The following is a 21,634-nucleotide window of genomic DNA, read 5'->3' as shown; positions in this document are numbered from 1 at the left end:
CTTTCTTCTCTTAGTTAACTATTTATCCTTTTCGTTCTAGTTTTTTAGTGAGAGAAACTCCAACTTCTCTCTAAACTTTCTTTCTCCTTTGTTCATCGAGGAGAGGTGATTTTAGGTCATTTTTTGACCTAGAATCACCCATCTACATCTTTTTTCCCTTTTCTTTCAAATTAAATAAGTGATTTTCACAAATCAAGTTTTTTCTATTTTTCTTTTTTTGTAATTTCGTTGTCTAAGTACAGCGTTGTGTTGTTCGTCGTCTTGTGCGGCGTTTGATTTCGCTTTTTGTCGCGGTGTTTGTTTATTTCCTATTGAAAGATCAGCATCAGTCAATTATGAATTCAACCAATGATATTTGGGCGTCAACGTTGAAGATCCGGAAGCATGTGAATTGCGATGACTTAGGTTTTATCATATTATTTGTAGGCATTTTTCTATTTTATGCTATTAACTTGGGTGCTGTGAGTTTGTTCGCAGATTCACCTTTTACGATTTTAGCAATGTTTGTATCTGATGTAATCTATCGATTTGAATGAATGAATATCGTTGTTTTTGTCCAAAAAAAAAAAATCCTTTTCGTTATATTTTGCACTAGGAAGATGATTACCATTTGATTTGTAACGCCCATATTAAAAGTGTCTAGAATATTCAACATGTGTGTTATAACTGATATTGGATACATTAATTATACAATACGGAAACAACATAAGTTGAGATTCAGATACATAAGTCGTCTCATGTGACAAGGTTCATTACAACACACACACACAAAAGATAACATCAACTACGGGACATAATAGCTAAAATATAAGATAACATCAACTAAGGGACATAATAGCTAAATCCAACAAAGCATGATCAATTTGAAGCCTTCTCCTTACCTTTGCCTCGAACAACCTGTGAACTTGAAAAAAAGAAGGAATGGGATGAGACATAATGCCTCAATTAGTTCTACCTAAGTCCTAGGCTAGAGGTAACCTCGAGGAAAACCTACGGTTGTTGGTATATATGGCTAGTTGAATACCAAGCTAGAGGGGGTGAATAGCGCTTTTGAAAAATAATTGAATTGATATTGCAATTAATTGACTCAAGTGAAATTTTTTAAGCTAAATCAAAAGGATTTAGATTCAAAATTAGCAATTCACTAATCAATTATTCAAATAAGCAAGTGTTAAAACAAAAGTAGAGAGAGAGAGAGAGAGAGAGAGAGCACCGATTTTTATAGTAGTTCACCCTTGTTCGTCCTCGCTAAGGGCTACCCCTACTCTACTTGATGAAGTACGCCTTCACCAAGGTCATCCACTATGTATGAAAAGTTGATTACAAAGTTTACAAGAGTTCCTTCAAATTAAACCCCTAATTCTTCAAATCCTATGTAAAACAAAGCTCCCCCAAAATTCAAGTACCCCTTGAATTTGGTGCTCCTTGAATCTTCGGATCCTTGAATTACCCGTGCACTCCTTCGATCTCTTCACTCGAGTCTTCAATGCTACGTCCGGTAAACAAACCCCCTTCGATATCAAGAACGGTTAGAAAGACCCCCAAGTCCTTTGGAGGTAGAATGAGATTATTCACTTCCTTTGAAGCCTTGATAAAGCTCAATCAATTTTCTTGAGAGAACCAACTTACCATCCCTTTAAGCACCCTAGAGAATCTACACACTCAAAGACAAAGTGATTATAAGAAAAAGTTTTTAATCTTGAAGAATGTATGAACAATGAGATTTTGAAACCTAGAGTGAATAGATGCAAATCATTCAATGATATTGGGAGTTATGAGGAGGAGTCTATTTATAGAGAGAGGTGATAAGACTAAATTTTCGCACAAATTCAATAGGTTTAATCGATTCACAAAATTTTTAAATCGATTCAGACAGCAAAAACACACACCAGAGAAGTACGAAGGATGATACGATTCAAGGTGTATGTGACTCGATTCAAGTGTACCCAGATGAAGATTGAATTGATTCAAACATCGTATGAATTAATTCAATGCAAGTTAGAGAGTTTTATGAGACGATTTGAGCAAAAAAGAGACGATGCATGCATGAATCGAGTCGAATAGATGTGAGTCGATTCACATAAAGTCAGAGACTTCATTGAATTGATTCAGACTATAATGAGTCGATTCAAATTGATTCAAAATGAATTTTGACACTTTTTCAAAAGACACAAAACATCAAGATCAAACTATATAGACTCTAGGGTGCTTTAAAATGCTACTTAATCAAAAACATAAAACTATCTAAGCTATGCTAGGGAACATCATCAAAAACATAAAACTAAACAGAGAGATCTTCAATGGTTATCACGTGACTACAACACAACCGTTTGGTTGATTATACGTGTGTGAACTCATACCTGCCTAAGACGATCGTGCAAACCTAAATCGTCGTTACTTATAACTGAACTTATATCATTACATATCATGTGATTTCTTATCATAAACATAGCATATAATAGTGTGTCAAACAATTATCTGAGTTGATTTTACAGAGTGTATCGGGTGGAGTAACCTCGAGTACAATCCCTTACTTTACCGATGAAATCCTAGCTAAGGTACATCGGACTCCTCTTAATGTCGTGCGGGCCTACCTTGCGGAACGTATCTCGTCCCCCTTAACGTGAACATCTTGAAATCCCCCTTGGCGTGGATCGCAAGAGACACAACATGTCATATTTTATCATAGTCATATACATATTCTTGTTCATTCATGACCTAATACGCTTTTATGCATGGTAGCAAGACTAATTCTCAACTACCAAAGTTGAGGCTCTAAGGTTTCCCGGTACTAACAATTATAAGCATTACCCGGCACAACTTGCATTAGGTTTCTTTCATATGACATGCCTTCAAATTGTAGGTTAGTACTTGTTCCATATTGCTTTTCACAAGACATTGAAAAATAAACAAAGGGACATTGATTGGAGAGATTTATATTAATAGAAAACATTTGAAATTTGAGCATAAAACGCTCACTACTTGTCCGGAACGAGTCAAACTACACATTGTTGTGTAGACCAACTCGCCCCAACGAGTTACTACTCACCCCAGCGAGTTCCTTGCTCGCCACGGCGAGCTCCCAGCAAGTGAGGTCAGTAGCTTACTGACTATAACAATGTGATACGTAACCTAGAGAGAGGAGGGAGGAGAAAATCTGAATTCTAATTCTAGAGAGAGGAAGTCTTGAAGAATAATGAGATTTTGGGACCAAAACCACTTAAATACTCATCACGTACATTTACCAAAACGCCCTCCAACTAAAACGCACTCACAGTTAAATTAACAGATAAAATATCGCGGAACTGATATGCGGGATATTACATGATTTTTCCCTAAAGTTTTTTTTTTTAGATTTACTAATTTTTCTTGGATCTTCTTTGTATCCTGTTTGTATTGGCCACTCTTTCATTTGTTGGATAATATTATTCTTGAGATAGAGGAATTGGTCGATAATATCAAGATGTTAGCTTGGTATTGGAGTATGAGTAAGTTAAAAATAGCATTGTGCTTGTATTATGAGTGGTGTTGGAGGTTGGAACACCCGAGAATGCTTACTTAGATAGCCTTTCGGTGTTATTTTTGGGGCTGTTCGTTACATGGCAGTTGTGGTGGTTTTTGGTGCTGAGTTTGTTGTTGTTCTAGCCTTGCAGCTCTGTTTGTTTGTTGCTTTGACAACAGGGGCCTGTTTTGCTTGGTGATGTGCTTTTTAGGTGCTGTTTTTTTTCTTGTAATGCCAGCCCTTTTTTAGTGTATGCATTGGGGTTTGTTTTGTGTTTTTTCAAACCAACTTGAGAGTTTGGTTTCTAATAATAATATTGGCTGTTAAAAAACAAAATCGTCAAGTTTTTACCAAAAGTTTTATGTTCTCTTTTAATTAAAACATTTGAAGAAAAGACATAAAGAATTTTTTTTTTTTTTTGTCAGGTAGTTTAGTATCTAGAATTCACTTTTGGAATGACATAAAGAACATTTAAAGTAAAGAGAATTGGAAAATATGAAAACAAGTAATACAATTCCAGATGCCCCTCCCCCCATACTGATTTTGTCTTCTTTTCTTGAAGAATTTCATGCCCTATTTTCGAACACAATATAAATATTTAACATGAATATTTTCCAACGCTTTAGGATTCTTAACTATGCTCCTCAGTACTTTGAGATTCTTTAATATGCCCCTAACGAGACTTTCCCCGTGTAGTCTTTTTCCATGCCTGATCATCAGGCTAATAAGAATTCTTAATTTAATCTTCCACTCCAATTAATATTATTATATATATAGGTATTATTCTTCAAGCCTTTCCATACTTCCAAAGTCAAAGCCTCTTCAGATTTACCCTAAATACTTCAAAACGAATCTCCCGTTGTATACCTTTCAAGGAATTATACGCTATTCCACAACTCGGAAATCATACGAAAAAGGGTAGTGTCTAAGAAACATTTGATCTAAATGTTTAAATCTAAAAATAATTACTGTGTTTTCCAAAATTCGGCAGATATACGATTAAAGATTATGCGAGGATACACCCTAATGAATTGGAGGCCTAACTCAACCTTAAAAACCGGTTCATAAGATGATGATTGTCTCCTCTATATAAACTTTTATCAAGAGTCTTATCTATCCGATGTGGGACTTAGGTTTTTTCCAATACACTCCGTCACGCCCAGCACTCTTTGGGCTTTGATGCCTGAATCGGCCGTCACGCCCAACAGCACTCTTTGGGCTTGGTGCGTGAATCAGTAGGTGACCCTTGAATTCGACAGGCTCTGATACCATAATGAAATTGGAGGCCTAACTCATCCTTAAAAACCGGTTCATAAGGTGAGGATTGTCTCCTCTATATAAACTTTTACAAAGAGTCTTATTGAAATCGACAGGCTCTGATACCACAATGAAATTGGGGGCCTAACTCATCCTTACAAAGACTAGACAAAGGTTATAGTCAAGCAAGGAATATACAGTTCTCTCTCAAGTCTACGGACTAAAACGTAGGTCTTACAAATCTCAAGTCAACTTTCTTCTCAATATGTTACTTTCTGAATACCTCAATAAATTAATTAAACTTGGCATAAAGAAACGCTTCGGGATTATTATTTTTTGGGTTATGATAACTTGTGCCCTAAGGGCACATGTTAAGCAAACTAAAAGTAGAAACATTCTCTGTATATTCAATTAATCAAAAGTGAAAAAATTAAATTCAAATGCATTAGTTACAATAAATATTTTTTACTTATGGTTCATTAACTTGTACCTTAAGGGCACAAGTTAATATTTCCCTTATTGTTTTTGACAAGAACGTTTCGGGATTTTTAAAACATAATGTTCCCAACGAGGTGACGATTAGGGTACCTATGGAAGAATGGTGGGTAATTTACCCCAACCAATACACATTAACCACATAAGCACATTTTTAAGTGGTATCCATGAATTATCTTGACCCCACCAACAAATTGCTCATTTTCATTGGTTGGTGGGTAAATTACCCACCATTCTTTAAAGGTAATCTAGAAAATACCTCCCAACAATACATAATTATGAAATAAAATAGTAAGTTGACCGTATGTCATTTATAAAAGTCGTACAATTATCTCGACAAACAATTATAAAATCATTGGTCTAATCAAGATAGTCACATGAAATAACAGGTTGTCAGCCTCTATCATCGGACCATACCATGTTAATTAACATTTACATGCACATAGATACGTAAAAAAGCATATATTTTTAGGATTAAAGCAAATTATAGTATTAGGTCAAGTATAGAGTAATATATGATTTCTATGCTACACTGCCATCTGTGTGTTTTCGAATTAATGCCAAAGAAATATAGTTTTTTATTTTGAGGTCAATGACAACAAAGTATTGCCACGGAATTTGACAATATTATCTCAACTTTAAAGAATATTTTTGCTTCTTATTTTATAAATTTTTGGGTGGAGTTTAATAGACAACAAGCAAATGTGGTTGTTTACGTCTATAGAAGCAGCCATATTATCAACCAATTCCAATGTTGAATGATCTTTAGAATATGACATTTTCGGATGTGGCTCAGCTATGATGATGAGGATTGGGTGTTTCATTTAGAGGGGGTATTCTTTTGTGATGAGTAGTAAACAATGGGTGGTTATGAATATACTCCCTCTGTCCTTATATCTAAGCACTCATTTAATTCTATTTTTGTCCATAAATGTAAACACCTTTTCAAATTACTAGATGCATTATTTATCTTTTTTTTCCTAAACATACCCCTAATTAATACTACTATCTTATCTTGAAATATGAAAAGACAAATTTAATACACATACAAACAAATGACAATTTCGTAATATTAACACACAAAACAGACACATTAGTTACACTGACAACTTTTCTTAAGAAATGTGAAAAAGGCAATGGGTGCATACATTAAGGGACGAATGGAGTATATCGTTTTTCAACAGTCGTTTCATGAAAGAGTCTATTTAGGTGGTGATGTTTATTTTGGTGGGTGTTGTCCTCATGAGTGTTGAAGGTAGGGCTTGGCTAGGTATTGTGTGTATGGATGTCTTTTATGGTGTTTACTTCGGGTGTTCCACCTATATACGACGTTTTTAGTTTGTACTCTCTGAATCACCGGTCTCTTTTTGTCTTGAGTAGGGATTTGGTTTTTAATAAAATTTGATGTAAAAAAAAAATCCCTACACTTATGTTGATATAATCTCTTATATTAATACTCTTATATTAATAATTAAATGATTTAAGCATCTTCTTTCAAAAATAATAAAAAGCCGCCTACTAATTTTTTTAATAAAAAGCCGCCTACTCATTTTTTTAAGGTAGAAAATATGCATATATATATATATATATACATACTCACCCTAGATTATCGCTCACATGATGCGTGGTTTTTGCATTTTTATACGTTGCTTATTTATTTTTTTTCTCTCTAAAGAAGTTAGAAACAATATAAAAAAGTGACAGTCTCAACCAAGCAAAGGTGTTTCTACAAGGGAACCAAAACAAGGTTATAAGATGCACAAACAAATGTTGAATCAAGGAAACAAAAAACATTATATAGTGGCAAAACCAATACAGACTAACGGACTAGACCATACTAATGAAAAAGAAAATTGATTTTTGAGTTTTCAACCATCACAAAAAGAAAAAAGCTTGATACGATCAAGTGATTTTACTGAATAAAATAGTTTTTTAAAATATAAAAATACAATAAAAAAAAGGTTAATAGTGAGAAGTGGGGGAAGGTATACGGAAGTGAAAGGGTTGCGGAGGAAGAAATTGTTGGGTGATTCTTTGTGAACAACAATCGCATTTTGTTCTTGACATTTGCATTTCCGATCTACATAAGAAATCATCGTCGGAGATCAAGAGAGCGATATAACTTTAGGATAAATGTGACATACCTATAGTAAGTTGGGTTTTTGGCCGTTAGGCCTTCATTTGAACAGTTGTCCCTTAGGGACACTTGTAATGATCTAGATGGATTCACAACATTGGATCCAAGGATAGTGATTGATTGAGCGAGAGTGAGTAATTCTAAGATAAAATGATTTCATATTATGTGAAGCTTCCTTATCCGCATTCATGAAATAGAAGGAGAGAAAAAAAATTGGATCCAAAGATAGTGATAGATTGAGCAAGAATGAGTGATTCTAAGATAAAAAATTTAAGATGTTGACAAACATGCAAGTAAATCTTCCTTTCGCCGAAGTGTTGGATCAAATTCCTGCATATATGCTAAGTTCATGAAATAATACATCTCAAATAAAAAATAAAATAAAAACAAAAGATGCGGTAGTCGTAGGGTTAACATAAAATTGCAGTTCTATCCTTGAAATGAAGCTTCCACTGAAAATGAAAGACCCTGCTTGGTTGCTGCATTATTCCTTGCTCAATTGGTAAACTAATTATTAGTAAAGCTCTATGTGATTTACGAGCAAGCATCAATCTCATGTTGTTGTCCATGCTAAAGAAGATTAAAGGTTTTGAGATTACACTATCAAACGTGACTCTTACACTAGTAGACATGTCTATCAAATACCCTTATGATGTAGTGGAAGATGTTCTAGTGAAAGTAGAAACGTTCATTTTTCTGGTGGCCTTTATTATATTGGATATAGAGAAAGAGTACGATTATTCCATTCTTCTTGGTTAACCCTTTTTAGCAACTAAAAGATCCATGATCAACATAGAGTTGAATGAGATTTTATTAACGTCTGAGAATGATTATGTTTTCTATAATGTGTTTGAATCTATGAAGTCCAATAATCTTCGAAGGACTATGTGGTGCATTCTATTTTTTAATAAAATCTCAAGATAGAAGATGAAGAGTATGTGCCAAAGTTGAAGGTATTTCAAGTTAATAACTATGAAAAAAGAAAGAAGTCTTTAAACTGCCCAAGGTTGGCATTATTTATTCTAATTCTTATAATACTTGGGTGAGTCTGATGAATGAGTAGCTAAACGAAATGTGGGGGTGAATAAAGGAGGTTCAAGGGTATATGACAGATTTTAAAACACCTCAGAGGACAAATAAGAGAATGGTCGACTTGATGTTAAAATATCCACCTTTATTTGGGTGGTGGTTCGTCAAGCTCGAGATGTTAAACATACGTTGAATGAGAGGTGACTCATTGCTTTTTGTTTTAAAAAGAATTCAGTTAATTTTTATTTCTTGTGAAGTCTTAAACATTCATCATACGATCAATTATTGGTTCTACATGTATGCTTGTTGAATTTGCAGGAATTACATAATCTTTCCATTTCCAAAAATTTAAAATTGTTTTTTTTTTTGGAGAATTGTTCTTACCATCAAAGATGAGGATAGCTTAGACCCACAGTTTAAGAGCAAGATAACTATTAGGGCTTGTTGCTGATGGTCGGATTAGACAAGTGGACCAAATTATTTACCAAATAATAAAGTGACAAGTAGAGTATCGTATTCACATGGATTGTCATTTCGTCTAAACTGCTTGCGTTACTTATTTTAAGTTGACGATATAAAATAAAAGAGATAAGGGTTAGAGATTGCAATTTTTATCTATTTGCAACAGAGCAAGTTACCTGTTTTTGGTTGCAGAAAAGGAAACAGTGGTTAGGACTCTTTGAATCCCCCATATTTACTTTGTTGGAAATTAAATAACATTCATGTCACGTTTAGTTATCTTAAGTAGACTATACAAATAATAAGGTCGTTGGGACGTTCTGATCTAATCCTTACGTGCGGGGTCTATACTATCTCGGTTGATCTAGGTCTATCACTTTGATGGCTAACAGCACCAGCTGATCGCAAGATGATCTTTATGTGTGAGGTCTTGTTAATTCAAAGGTAATTTAAACATAGACTAAAATAGTTGTTCCAGATTTTCCAAAGACAATGAAGGCCAATGTTCCATTAGGTCAGTCCATCTATGAATCTTAGGACACTAATAGCACACTCTCCTTCCCCCCACCCCCAAAGTAGTTCTACAAACGGGCAACCCTATCAGCGTCTACATTACCTAGAGGTCGAGGACAATGGGTTTACTTAGGTTTAATTCTCTCTGTGCTTGTTTCCCTAATTACTAAACTAGTTACATCCTAGGTTCAACAAATTTTACTGAATATTAGTAATGTCGCCTCTTAAGTACTTACTACTAGGGTCAACTCTCTTTCGGTATCTTTCGCTAGTTTACTAATCACTTACTTCCTAAATAGATAGTTGTTAGTATAAGGAAATAAATATCAAGATATAAGCTTCTAGCTTCCAGATAGTAATAACAATGTTAATCTCTGTCACAACCTAAATATCTAATCTAGGGTTGCACCTCGCCGAAATAAATAAATCTTAAATAAAACTTAATAGCGAACAGAAAATAAACTAAAATATAAACAACATTAAATTAAATAATTATCAAACAAAAGTAAACAGAGGTTCATCTTAGAATTCTAACTTATAGATATCTAGTTTCACATGATAACTAAGACAAAAATTCTAAAAGATAAAAACATACCATAAAAAAGATATGAGAAGATAAAACTCTTCCTTGGCTCCTAGAATAGCCTTCCTCTTGAGCTGCTCCAGTTCTGAACGAGAAATTGTGAATGAGGAAGGCTGGTATTTATAGGAAAAGTTTCCACCTAACTTGGACTAAAATCACGGGCTTTCAAGGGCGAAAAGACAAAATGTGACTTTTTTTCGCAAGTCATGGGCGCTAGGCGCATGTGCCTTCCACCTCAGGACGACAGGCACCCCACAGCTTGCGCATGGGCGCTTTTGACACAATTTTGGCGTTGTGCGCCCCATCCTGTGCGCATGGGCTCTTCAGTGAAAATTCGATCCTGAAATGTCTTTTTTCTTCGCCTGTTGAGGTGTTTTCTTCAAAGTAAAATGTCTTGGAACTTGGGAAAGAATTCCTCTTATTGTAAAGTCTTATGATGCCTCTTGAATCTTCATTTTTCATCTTCCTGAAGGACTACATAAATCTTCAAATGTCTTGCGTGCCTAAATTGCTTGATTTCTTCGTGAATTACATCAAGAATGCTCTAAAATTTCTATCTTTCACGTAGAATAGAATTATAGACTTAAATATAGAAAACATTACGAACGTCCCGAAATCATAGGCAATTGATCTAATACTCCTCTGGTTTCCTGGTAAAACCTACGAACATAGACTGAAAAACATGTTAAGGATAACGTAAGATGACATGTCATCACAACCCCAAACTTAAATAGTTTCTTATCCTCAAGTAACGAAAAGAAAAACATAAGTTATTCGATGCATTTTTTCAGGAAAAACATACCATTCAAGAAGTTATGCTTAGGACATCATTCATCACATTTATAGCAGAGCAGCAAGTAACTTAACACATTAAATTCAAGCGGGTCTGGCTAGGAGAAAGTAACTTATATTCTCAACCATACTCTTTTCCATGATACAGTTATGTATCTCCTAAACCTAGTAGCGATGGTCACAGCATTTGCTCACTCTAGTCGTCACATGCATGTACCTTGCTATAAATTTGAGACAATTCTAAATAGACAATCAAGTTAAAATTATTTACACGCTTTGAGGACTTTAAGGGTTATAACTTGGCTTATGTTAAGGTGGATATATTTAATGTAGGATAACAAAACAACTTGGAGTTAGTTTACTAACCTAAGGATTCCTACTAAAACATTGATGATCTGCCAACCTTCTTTCATTGCATCAACAAGATGGATAAAACAGTATGCCTTTGCTTTTGCGATTTTTGTTTTGAAACTTTCTTTTTGGTAAATTTTTAGAATGTGAAGTTCTTACAAATCAATTAGCAAAGTTCATGGACTTACTTGAAGCATGTTTTATCTTACTTTTTAGGGACAATTTTCGATTGTAGTTTAGGACAAGCTTCACATGTATCAATGTCCTTGGCTTTTGAGGGCTTTGGAACATTGATAGTAGGTGACTTTTTAGGAGAAGTTACAAGTCGTTCTTTCTTTAGAGATGCATGTTCCCTTTTGAAATTTTTAAAGTATTTCTTAATTTTCACAATTTTGGCCTCCAATTTGAGAATCGTTCTCTTTTGGGTGCCGATTGTTTTAGAAGCTTTCATGGCATCTCCATGCATTTCTACTAGAATGTTTTGTAATTCAACATAGGATGGATTAAAGTTGGAGTGGGGATCACTACCCTCAATTGAATATTTTCTTTGTCCCATGAAGCATAGGTGAGCAATTTCATCATTTTCGGAGTCACTTTGTGTGGAGGAGGTTTCATCATCCTCACATGCTATGTAGGCTCCCCTCCCTCTTGACTTATCAAATGAACTTGTCTTTCCTTTTAACTAGAACTCACTTCTTCATTAGGTGATTCTCCTTCGGAGTCACAATCCTCAATGATAGACGAATTTTCCTTCTACGAAGAGGCTTTTAACACAACCTGTTTCTTCTCTTTCAACTTGCCTTCTCCCTCACTAGATTTGAACCGGATAATCTCTTGTGCATGTTCCTTATGCTTGTCAAATAGTGTTATCATACTAAGAACATTGAGATTTTGTGATTCCTTGATAGTGGTAACTTTAGGTCGTCGTTCCCTTGTCATACATCTCAAAATTTTATTAGTGTATCTAGAAAATTTTAGAGATAGTAATGTGCTTTTATTTATTATGTTTTACTTACTAGTACTATTACAAAGTTGTGTGATATTTTCTCTTTCCTGAAAGTTCCCTATCATTCTCCACCATTAGCTTTCAATAATCTTCAGAATTTGTTTTAAAAAAATATCTTGTGGCAATGGGTATCCTATGGGTAAGGTATTATCGTGCCCTTCCTCATACTCACGTTTGTAAAAAATATCCGTATTTGAATCCGTAACCTCGTGGACAACAACTTTAGTGCCTTTTTCCATATCCTATGGGTATCTTAGTGCACATACGCGCATCATTACCCGCATTTTAACTAAGAAACAACAATAAAAATATCACCATTGAAATAAAACTATGGTTCAAAAAATTTCAAATCAACTCATAAAATAAAATGAATCGTAAAATTTAACAAAATAAAAAAACATCCAAAGCATCCTTCAAAAAATGTATACAGCAGAAGGGATCGGTTATTCTATTAAGTAGTTTTTACGTTTAGGCTTAGGCTTAAATAGCTAAATAAATTAATTAATTATACACCAAAAATAAATAAATTATTTATCATATTATATAAATATGTATAAGTGGGTAGCGGGGTTGGACAGTATAGTACCCTTACGCGTACCCATACTCATTTAAAATTGCGGGTAATACCCGTACCCATGAAAGTTGGATTTTACCCTACCCATTATGGGTATTTTTTGCGGGTACTCATTAGACCTGAGTCTAATTGTCATCCCTACTTGAGAATTAAAAAAGGTAAACTCTATGTAGTTTGTTTAGATGTGTACCTCTCATCTAATCATTTAGTTTTATATAAATTTAAATGTTAAAGAAATATTTCTTTGAAGGCACCGATAACCAATCAAACTTCAAGGTATTTGAGAATTTACCATTACAAAATCTAAAAAAAATAAAAAAATTAAAATCCTATAGATAGAAGGAAAAATAAAATAAAAAATCATATATTTTGCATTTGGAAAACTATTTCATTTTCCTTAAAAGAAGACATTTCCATATATCATAGGTATATGAACAGAAGAAAAAAAATCTGATATTTTTTTTCTTTTTCTAAAGTTTATTTTTATTTTTATTTTAACAATAAATTAATAAGAGAAAATAATATTCTTGTTCAAAAAAATAAGAGAAAATAATATTATAATAATAAAAATGATTAGTAAAAATGGAAGTTGTTTCAAAAACAAACAAAAGAAGAAGAAAAATATAAAAAAAAGGAAGTCTGTGAAAGGAAGATTGGTCAATTTGATATATATAAAAGGTGCAGTGTATAGACAATTATGTCCAAGCTGGATCTTTTCCTCTCTTCTCCCTCACACTTTCTTTAAATCTTCTCACATTCTTCTTCTTTTTTTCACCTCATAAATCTCTCTCTCTCCAGATCCAAACCCAAAGAGACAGAGAGATGGTGAGTAACAAATTTCTCCTTTACACAACCATATTCCTTAATCTTTTTTTCTCTTCTTATATCATAATTCTCATAATATTTATCATCAATGCTTCATTAATTAAAAACTGAACTTTCAAACTTTTTTTGCAGGAACTTGAACAACAACAGGGAACAAGATGGATTGGCTATGTCGACTGGAGGAACAGACCTGCCCACAGAGGCAGACATGGTGGCATGCTTGCAGCCTCTTTTGTTTTGGGTATGTTTCAATTTTATCTCTTTCATCACTCATAACTGTTTCTTTCTTTAACAGAAATATCAACTGCGACTCGCCGTTGATATTTCATAAATAGATTTCATTTACAATATTATAATTCACCAGCCCAGATTATTTGATTTAATTTAATTTTGGAGATTTATATAACTAATCAATAATATTTTTTTAGCATTAATTTAGAGTACAATATAATATATCTCTCTTTATGTTTTTATGCAGTGGTGGAGGTGCTAGAGAATCTTGCATTTCTAGCAAATGCAAGCAACTTGGTGTTATATCTAAGGAAATATATGCACTTTTCACCATCAAAATCTGCTAACAATGTGACAAATTTCATGGGAACAGCTTTTCTTCTTGCTTTGCTTGGTGGTTTTTTATCTGATGCATTTTTCACAACTTATCACATCTACCTGATAAGTGCAGTTATTGAGTTCCTGGTATGAACCTTACTTCACACTTTTCCTCATCTCTCTTTTTCTATGTGTGGGATCACATGTGAATTTCATGACACTTCGAGTTTTGATGTTTCATTTTAGTCCGTATAATATTCATTTTAGTTTTTATTTAATGGTTACATATTACAAGAAAAAATTTCAATACGAACAAAATTCATAAGGAGTAATACAAAATACGAAAAGAAAAAAAAAAAAAAAAGTGGTATATATTCATAAGAACTAAAATAAACATAAATTTATAAGAACTAGAAACTACAAATATTATATTTGCATGCATCGAAAATATATTTAAACTAATTATTTATTGCACTTCATCATGTTATTTATACGATTGCTTAATAGAGACGGTGTCTATATGTCCATTTGTTTGTGTATTTCTGCGTGTGTATGAAGAAGAGATTAAATTTGACCAAGACTATTTTTTCCAAGAGATTTTTAGTGGAGTATGACAAAGCTTATATCTGATCAAATTATTACAAATATGAGTGTGATTAAAGTGATTAAGTCTCATATTTTATTTTCTTTACACATTACATATTTAAAAAATTACTGTGAGAGAGTTCTAGTTTTACAGTGGTGATTATCTACCGTCAACAAACAGAAAAATATATTTTGTCTGAGGCAAAAAACAAAATACAGATATTGTTTATTACCGAGCCAAAAGACAATTTTTTTTTCTTTTTTGTTTTGGATTATTATATTTTTATTATCGCAAAAAAAAATATAGGAATTTTTTTAAGTTGGTCAAAGATCCTTTAAGTTTTCATTATTATATTAATTTAATAATATAATGAAATTTAAGGAGAAGTTAAATCTATCTCCTCTAAAAATATATCTTTTTTTTTTTTTGTGGTAGATGTAAAGACATATCTTTTATTTAACTTTAAATAAATAAATAAACACTGACTATTTTATTTGTAAGAGAAGTTACACTTATCTTCTTCCACGTTTATTTAAAATTAAATAAAAAATCATTTTTTTTACAAAATAGAAGGGGTGTTTTATGATACAATTAAATATTACAAAATAGAAGGGGTGTTTTATGATATAATAATTTAATATTGCGGGTTTTTCAAAGAAAAAGGTGTCTTTCAAACCCATAATGTCATAACCAGAATCTGAGTCAATTTCAAGTTGCAAAACACAACTTGCAAAGGTGGGGTTGCATCAAATGGTGCAACCAATATAAATCCTTAAAAAATAATTGAAAAGATGTCAATGATATTTTCTTTAAAGAAAAGAAATAAAACTGTCTTATCTATCTCTTTGTGAATCTTTTTCTTTTTTGATGTATTGGTTCTTCCCACTTGCTCTTCCAAAACCTCATGAATTGCATGAGCGAACGCCCACCCACTAATAAGATACCAGCCTAGCTAAGTCAAGAATCAATATATTGTTTTTTTCATATAAAAATAGGTTATTAAATAATGGAAACTAAAATGTTCATATATTTGAAGTGATTGAGTTCATGAAGTCTATAATTTTTACGGTAGTCGGAATTCTTAGCATTTGAATTCAGTCTAATTTAATCCTACGAAATTGACTTGTAAGTTGTGAGGATTGTATCCACTTAATTATAAACATATATGTATGTCCATTGTTAGACTCTTAGCACACTCCACATGCTCAGAACTTGACATTTGAAGCTCAGTTTGATTAAGTCGATAGTGGGTAATTTGATATTAAAACATATCTTAAATAAACTCTGATATTATATCAAATTTTGAGTCAGGTCGTACTCAATCCCCTATAAAATAGCTTGTAAGATGATAATTGCCGCCAGTCATTTATAAACTTATATTTAAATTTTATCTCATTCAATGCACGACTCTTAGCAAATCGAGTTCATAGTTTTCAAATTAAGTTTGTTCTGAAAATTCAACATTTCTAAGGGATACTTTTCACCCCACATTTCTATAAAATATATATTTTAAAAAGTGTATTTTTTTAACCACATAATTTATATAAAATATACTTCTAAGAGATATTAATTATGTTTTCTATTAATATTCCCTCCGATCCTATATATAAAAAAAGAAAGTTTGGTCATGAAACAATGATATATCATGTTCAAATTTTGAATTGATCTATCGATTTTTGTAAACTAAATTTTCATTGGAGAGAGTATGTTCATTGAATCATGTATGAAAAAAAATTACCCCATTTTTAGGCCGTGAATGCAAAAGCGAAAGTTGAGAAAAAATAAATAAAGAAAACGAAAAGCATATAGGTAGCTTTATTTATGTCTGCTAATCACACTATAGATAATGTTAACTTTGAACTCCCAAAATAACGAAGACAAACGAAAGTGGCTATACAAAGAGTATATGAGACAAAATCACAATAATTTTAAGTGGGGCATTTTTCTTTTTTCCTATATATTATACTATACTTCCTCCGTCTCATAATAACTTAGCCATTTTTCAAAAAAATTGACCCATTTCACTTTTCAATATAATATTAATTACATTTTTCCAACTATAACACTAATTAATATTACTTTCCCTACTCTCAATTCAATATATTCTACTTTGCATTTATAATAAAGAATAATGCACCAATAGTTAATAAGGGCACTCAAAATCATTCTTTTCTCTCTTTTACTTATACATTTTTTCTTAATAAATATGAAATGAGTCAAAGGCTCAGTTAAGACGGGACAAAGGGAGTAGTAGTAATGTATTATTATTATTATTTGTTGTTTATGTTGGTATGTCGTATAAGTGAAAAAAGAAAGAAGGTAAGGCTTTAGAGAATTAATTTAAAAAATTTAGGAGAGAACCCCACATTATTTAGTATTTACAATTCATGCACACGTATTTAGTTTCCTCGAGAATACCTAGGACCCTATATTTCTGTGCCACTCTCTGCACAGGTGGACTAGAAACTTCGTTCTGCCAAGTTTTTTTAATTCTGAAAGCAACATTTGTATGTTGTCTTTTGATGACACGTTGTTTTGCCTTTCAAAAATCTTTGCTATAGAGTGGGCAGCTTAGCTATACATAATAGTATGGTCCAAATTTCATAGACTAGCAAGGTCTTGGTTTGTGTTATGCTTTGACCATCATAACATCAAAGGAAGGTTAGACAATCCTATTATGAAATTAAAGTACTTTTAAGCGTATGGATCATGTTAATCGGTGCTCGACGCTAAGAAAGCTAAAAGAGAAAATTATAAGTTTAAAAGAAAAAATTTTAAATTTTTAGTGCATTGACTTAACAAGTTTTAATGTAAAATATTATTCTCTCTGTTCCATATTATGTGACACAGTTGATTCTGTCACGCATACCAATACATATGTTTTATCTTTAATATCTTCAATTTTCTATTAAAAAAATTTATGAAAATTTTATTATTTTAAAAATATTCATCGAGACGAATCCAACAACATCTTGTATGATATCGTTTATCTTTGTATATTAATAGAAAAACATTGTCAAAATATATTAAGTCAATAGTGCACATTGTCAAATAGGTCATCTATTGCGGGACAGATGGAGTACTATATTTGATTCTTTAACCAATGTTCTGGAGGCACTTGTCAGCATTTCTCGAAAATTGATTGGAATCAAAATTATAGAAAAAAATTATTTTAACCTTTATTATATAATTTTTCATAAAAGATTATTTAGTGATCTAAAAGGAATTTAAAAAAATTATCTTAAAATATATTATAGAGTAATGTTAACCTGTGCTTCGGGGCACCGGTTAAGGAACCAAATATAGTAACATTAAATTGGAACTTATGCGGTCAATTCATCAAAAATCTAAAAAATATTTCTTTTAATTTAAAATTTTCTTCTTTTAGTTTCCTTAACCAGTGTCCCGAAACACCGGTTAATATAACCCTATATTATATACTAAGTACCATGATATGAATGTGATCAAGTTGTTGTTGAATATCTGTACAAGATCTAACCAACCAGCCGTATAGAATGGGCTATGCCTAGGCAAAATAATAATATCTCAATTAGATTTAGCCAGTTCTTTTTCCTTCTTTTAAAATAAACTTTGAACTTTTTAGTTCATTTTATACCTACTTTTTTCTCTAACGTTACTCTAGTTTCTTTTGATTAGAACCGTTACTTAGTTATGATTACACTAATTAATTATTAAAGTTAAGATCTAAAGGTTAACGCAATCAAGAAATTTGGAATCAAACAACCCAAAATAAGGACCCCTAGTTTATTTATTCGAATAAAACATAACCCCTAGTTTAGGTTTCCCAAAAGAAGTTTCATGATTCATGACATGCCTCATGGGCGTGAATGTCATGAAGAAGAAAAAAACGAGAAAAACATGCTAAGGAATAACCACTTCACAATTGGGATGTTCTAGATTACAAATGGATTTTTATGTATGAAGTTCGGATACGGACATGGATATTAGATATGACACGGATACTGATATGCTGACACTGCTAATAATTTGATAAAATTACATATTTTAATGTAATTATATGTGTCGGTGTCGTGTCAATGTCGGACACGATACGTATCAAACACTAGAACACGTCTAATCCGAAGAGTGTCAGTGCTTCGTAAATTTTTATCGTGTTAGATTTTTTATAAGTAAGCTTTAAAATTTCATGCTTAATTTGTTGTGATTGGTACATGTTCCATTCTGAAAAAATATACCATACTTAAAGGCCCAAAATAAACAATGAGGTATCCTTTCCTTAGTAGTACTTGTACTTGATATTAGAATACAATAAATGGTAGTCATTTTTAGTGCTATTTCTTTATCTAAAGATGTGGACGTGTCTTTATACGATCGCATTTTAGGAATGGTACAAGACAATTGGTACTTTGATGATGTGATATTTGTTTGTCAAAAAAAAAATTATGATGTGATATTCACTTGTTGGCAAAAAAACAATGGCCTAATAAGGTTCAATGTTGCTAGTACAACATTTAATTAATGTGTACACATGCATTGCAATGTCACATGACAATCTTGGTGAATGTTTTAAATTGCTTTCACATTAATGTTTCTGGTCGCACGATAATACTTCTTCCGATCACATTTATGAGCAACTGATGTATCTAGACTATGTTTGGAACATGTGCAGGGACTAATTGTACTCACAACACAAGCAAGTGTATCTTCACTTCAGCCACCATCATGTGACCCAACAAGTGTATGCCATGAAGTTCATGGTGCAAAAGCATTAATGCTATTTGGTGGACTATACCTAGTTGCACTTGGAGTTGGAGGAATTAAGGGATCATTGGCACCACATGGTGCTGAGCAATTTGATGAGGACAATGTATCTGGAAGAAAGAATAGATCAACTTTCTTTAACTACTTCATCTTTAGCTTAGCATGTGGTGCACTTATTGCAGTTACTTTTGTTGTGTGGATTGAAGATAATATTGGGTGGAAATGGGGTTTTGGAATTGCTACTATTAGCATATTTGTTTCTATTCCTGTGTTCTTGGCTGGTTCTACTAAATATAGGAATAAGATTCCTACTGGAAGTCCTCTTACAACCATTTTTAAGGTAAACAATACCTCATGCTCTATAATAAGTTGTTATCTCCCTTTTATTTCAATTTAATTATCAATATTTTTAAAACCGAACTGAACTAACCGGTTCAACTGAAAACTTATACAAATAATTCGTTGGTAGATTTGATTTTAGTTATACTGTGAAATGGTTAAACCAAATTAAATCGGTTGAACTGCAATTGGTTCAACCGGAAATTAGTTTTTTCATTTTTAATTATTTATTACTTTTTTATTTACGTATTAGTTATTTGATTCGATTGTGATTGAACCAATTAAATCATTAGCCAAATATGTTATTGTTGGTTCGATTTACGGTTTAGTTTTTAAAATGTTGATTTTAACTTGTTCAATTTGTAATATAATTTTTGTAAAATAAATTATCATATTAAAACATCAAAATAGTAAATTATTTTTTTCATATAATATCTCAATTTCCTTATCTCATTGCACGAGGTGAGTTTGGCGACATTACACTGACACATTGTGATTATGCCAAACTCTCTCTAGTTAGTTTTTTGCGGAACTCTTACTTCAATGAGATCATTTTAGTAAAACAGAAAAGACAAGATAATTTTGTCTTGAAAAATATAGTATCATTAATGATTTTTTTACCTTAATCATCAAATAAAATGAGACATCCTTGACTAATGTAACATATGGTTATTGAATGAGCAGGTTTTGGTTGCTGCTACAATGAACAACTGCATCTACAAAAATTCCAGCAGTAGTGCTGTGGTAAACATGACATCAAGCCCTACAAATTCAAACAATGTTAGAAAACCAAAAGAGGAAGGAGAAACATCCAAACAAACAAAGGAAATTCAAGCACCAACAGACACACTAAGATTCCTCAACAGCGCGATCGAAAACGAAAAAATCAAATGCTCAGTCGAAGAACTCGAAGACGTAAAAATAGTCTTAAAAATCCTCCCAATTTTCGCCTGCACAATTGTCCTAAACTGTTGCTTAGCTCAACTATCAACATTCTCAGTCGAACAAGCCGCGACAATGAACACAAAATTCGGTTCATTAAAAGTACCACCGGCTTCATTACCAATTTTCCCGGTACTTTTCATAATGATCCTAGCACCAATTTATGATCACATAATTATACCCTTTGCAAGAAAATACACAAAATCAGAAATGGGAATAACACATCTTCAAAGAATTGGAATTGGATTAGTCCTATCTATAATTGCAATGGCAGTTGCAGCTATAGTTGAAGTGAAGAGAAAAAGAGTAGCAAGAAATCATGGACTATTAGATGATGCAACAAAACCAATACCAATAACATTCTTTTGGATTGCATTTCAGTACTTGTTTCTTGGTTCAGCTGATCTTTTCACTATGGCTGGTTTGTTGGAATTTTTCTTCACAGAAGCACCAATTAAAATGAGATCTTGGGCTACATCACTTACTTGGGCTTCTTTGGCATTAGGTTATTATTTAAGTTCAGTGATTATATCAATAGTTAATAGTGTTACTGGTAATTCCTCTCATAAACCTTGGTTATCTGGTTCTAACCTTAACCATTATCATTTAGAGAGGTTTTATTGGCTTATGTGTGTGCTTACTGGCTTGAATTTTCTGCATTACTTGTTTTGGGCAATTAGGTACAAGTATAGAGGAACAGGAAACCATTACTGATGAATGGAAACTTAGAATGTAAAAATCAAAATTTTCAAACGGTGTTAAATAATAAGTACTTTTTCAAGTTTACAAATTGTAACATGGTTTAAAATTTTGTGAAGTCAGTTTTGGTTGTAATTTTCATATCAAGAGGATTAGCAATCAAATCGTTACTAACTTGACTATCAAGATGTTACCAAATATAAGAGATATTTACATATTTTAATATAGATAAATATGACGACTGTGGTGGTAA

General features: G+C 32.4%; 1 protein-coding gene across 1 annotated transcript; it reads left to right on the top strand.

Annotated features, from left to right (window-relative positions):
• The first annotated feature begins 13,389 nt into the window (after positions 1-13,389).
• LOC25502802 (protein NRT1/ PTR FAMILY 4.6) lies at positions 13,390-21,522 on the top strand. The gene is made up of 5 exons (XM_013590363.3): positions 13,390-13,523; positions 13,656-13,764; positions 14,002-14,219; positions 19,310-19,741; positions 20,425-21,522. Exons 1-5 carry the CDS (start codon positions 13,521-13,523, stop codon positions 21,394-21,396), a joined length of 1,734 nt encoding a protein of 577 aa, XP_013445817.1. The 5' UTR covers positions 13,390-13,520; the 3' UTR covers positions 21,397-21,522.
• Positions 21,523-21,634: the final 112 nt, after the last annotated feature.

Source organism: Medicago truncatula, chromosome 8, assembly GCF_003473485.1.
Source record: "Medicago truncatula cultivar Jemalong A17 chromosome 8, MtrunA17r5.0-ANR, whole genome shotgun sequence".
Lineage (NCBI taxonomy): Eukaryota > Viridiplantae > Streptophyta > Magnoliopsida > Fabales > Fabaceae > Medicago > Medicago truncatula.
This window is presented reverse-complemented; position numbering and strand designations above follow the sequence as displayed.

Bases quoted from the DNA above. Each gene is read 5' to 3' on its own strand.
- LOC25502802 (XM_013590363.3), top strand. The intron at 13,765-14,001 runs GTATGTTTCAAT...GTTTTTATGCAG, and splicing joins TGCAGCCTCTTTTGTTTTGG to TGGTGGAGGTGCTAGAGAAT. The intron at 19,742-20,424 runs GTAAACAATACC...TTGAATGAGCAG, and splicing joins CTCTTACAACCATTTTTAAG to GTTTTGGTTGCTGCTACAAT.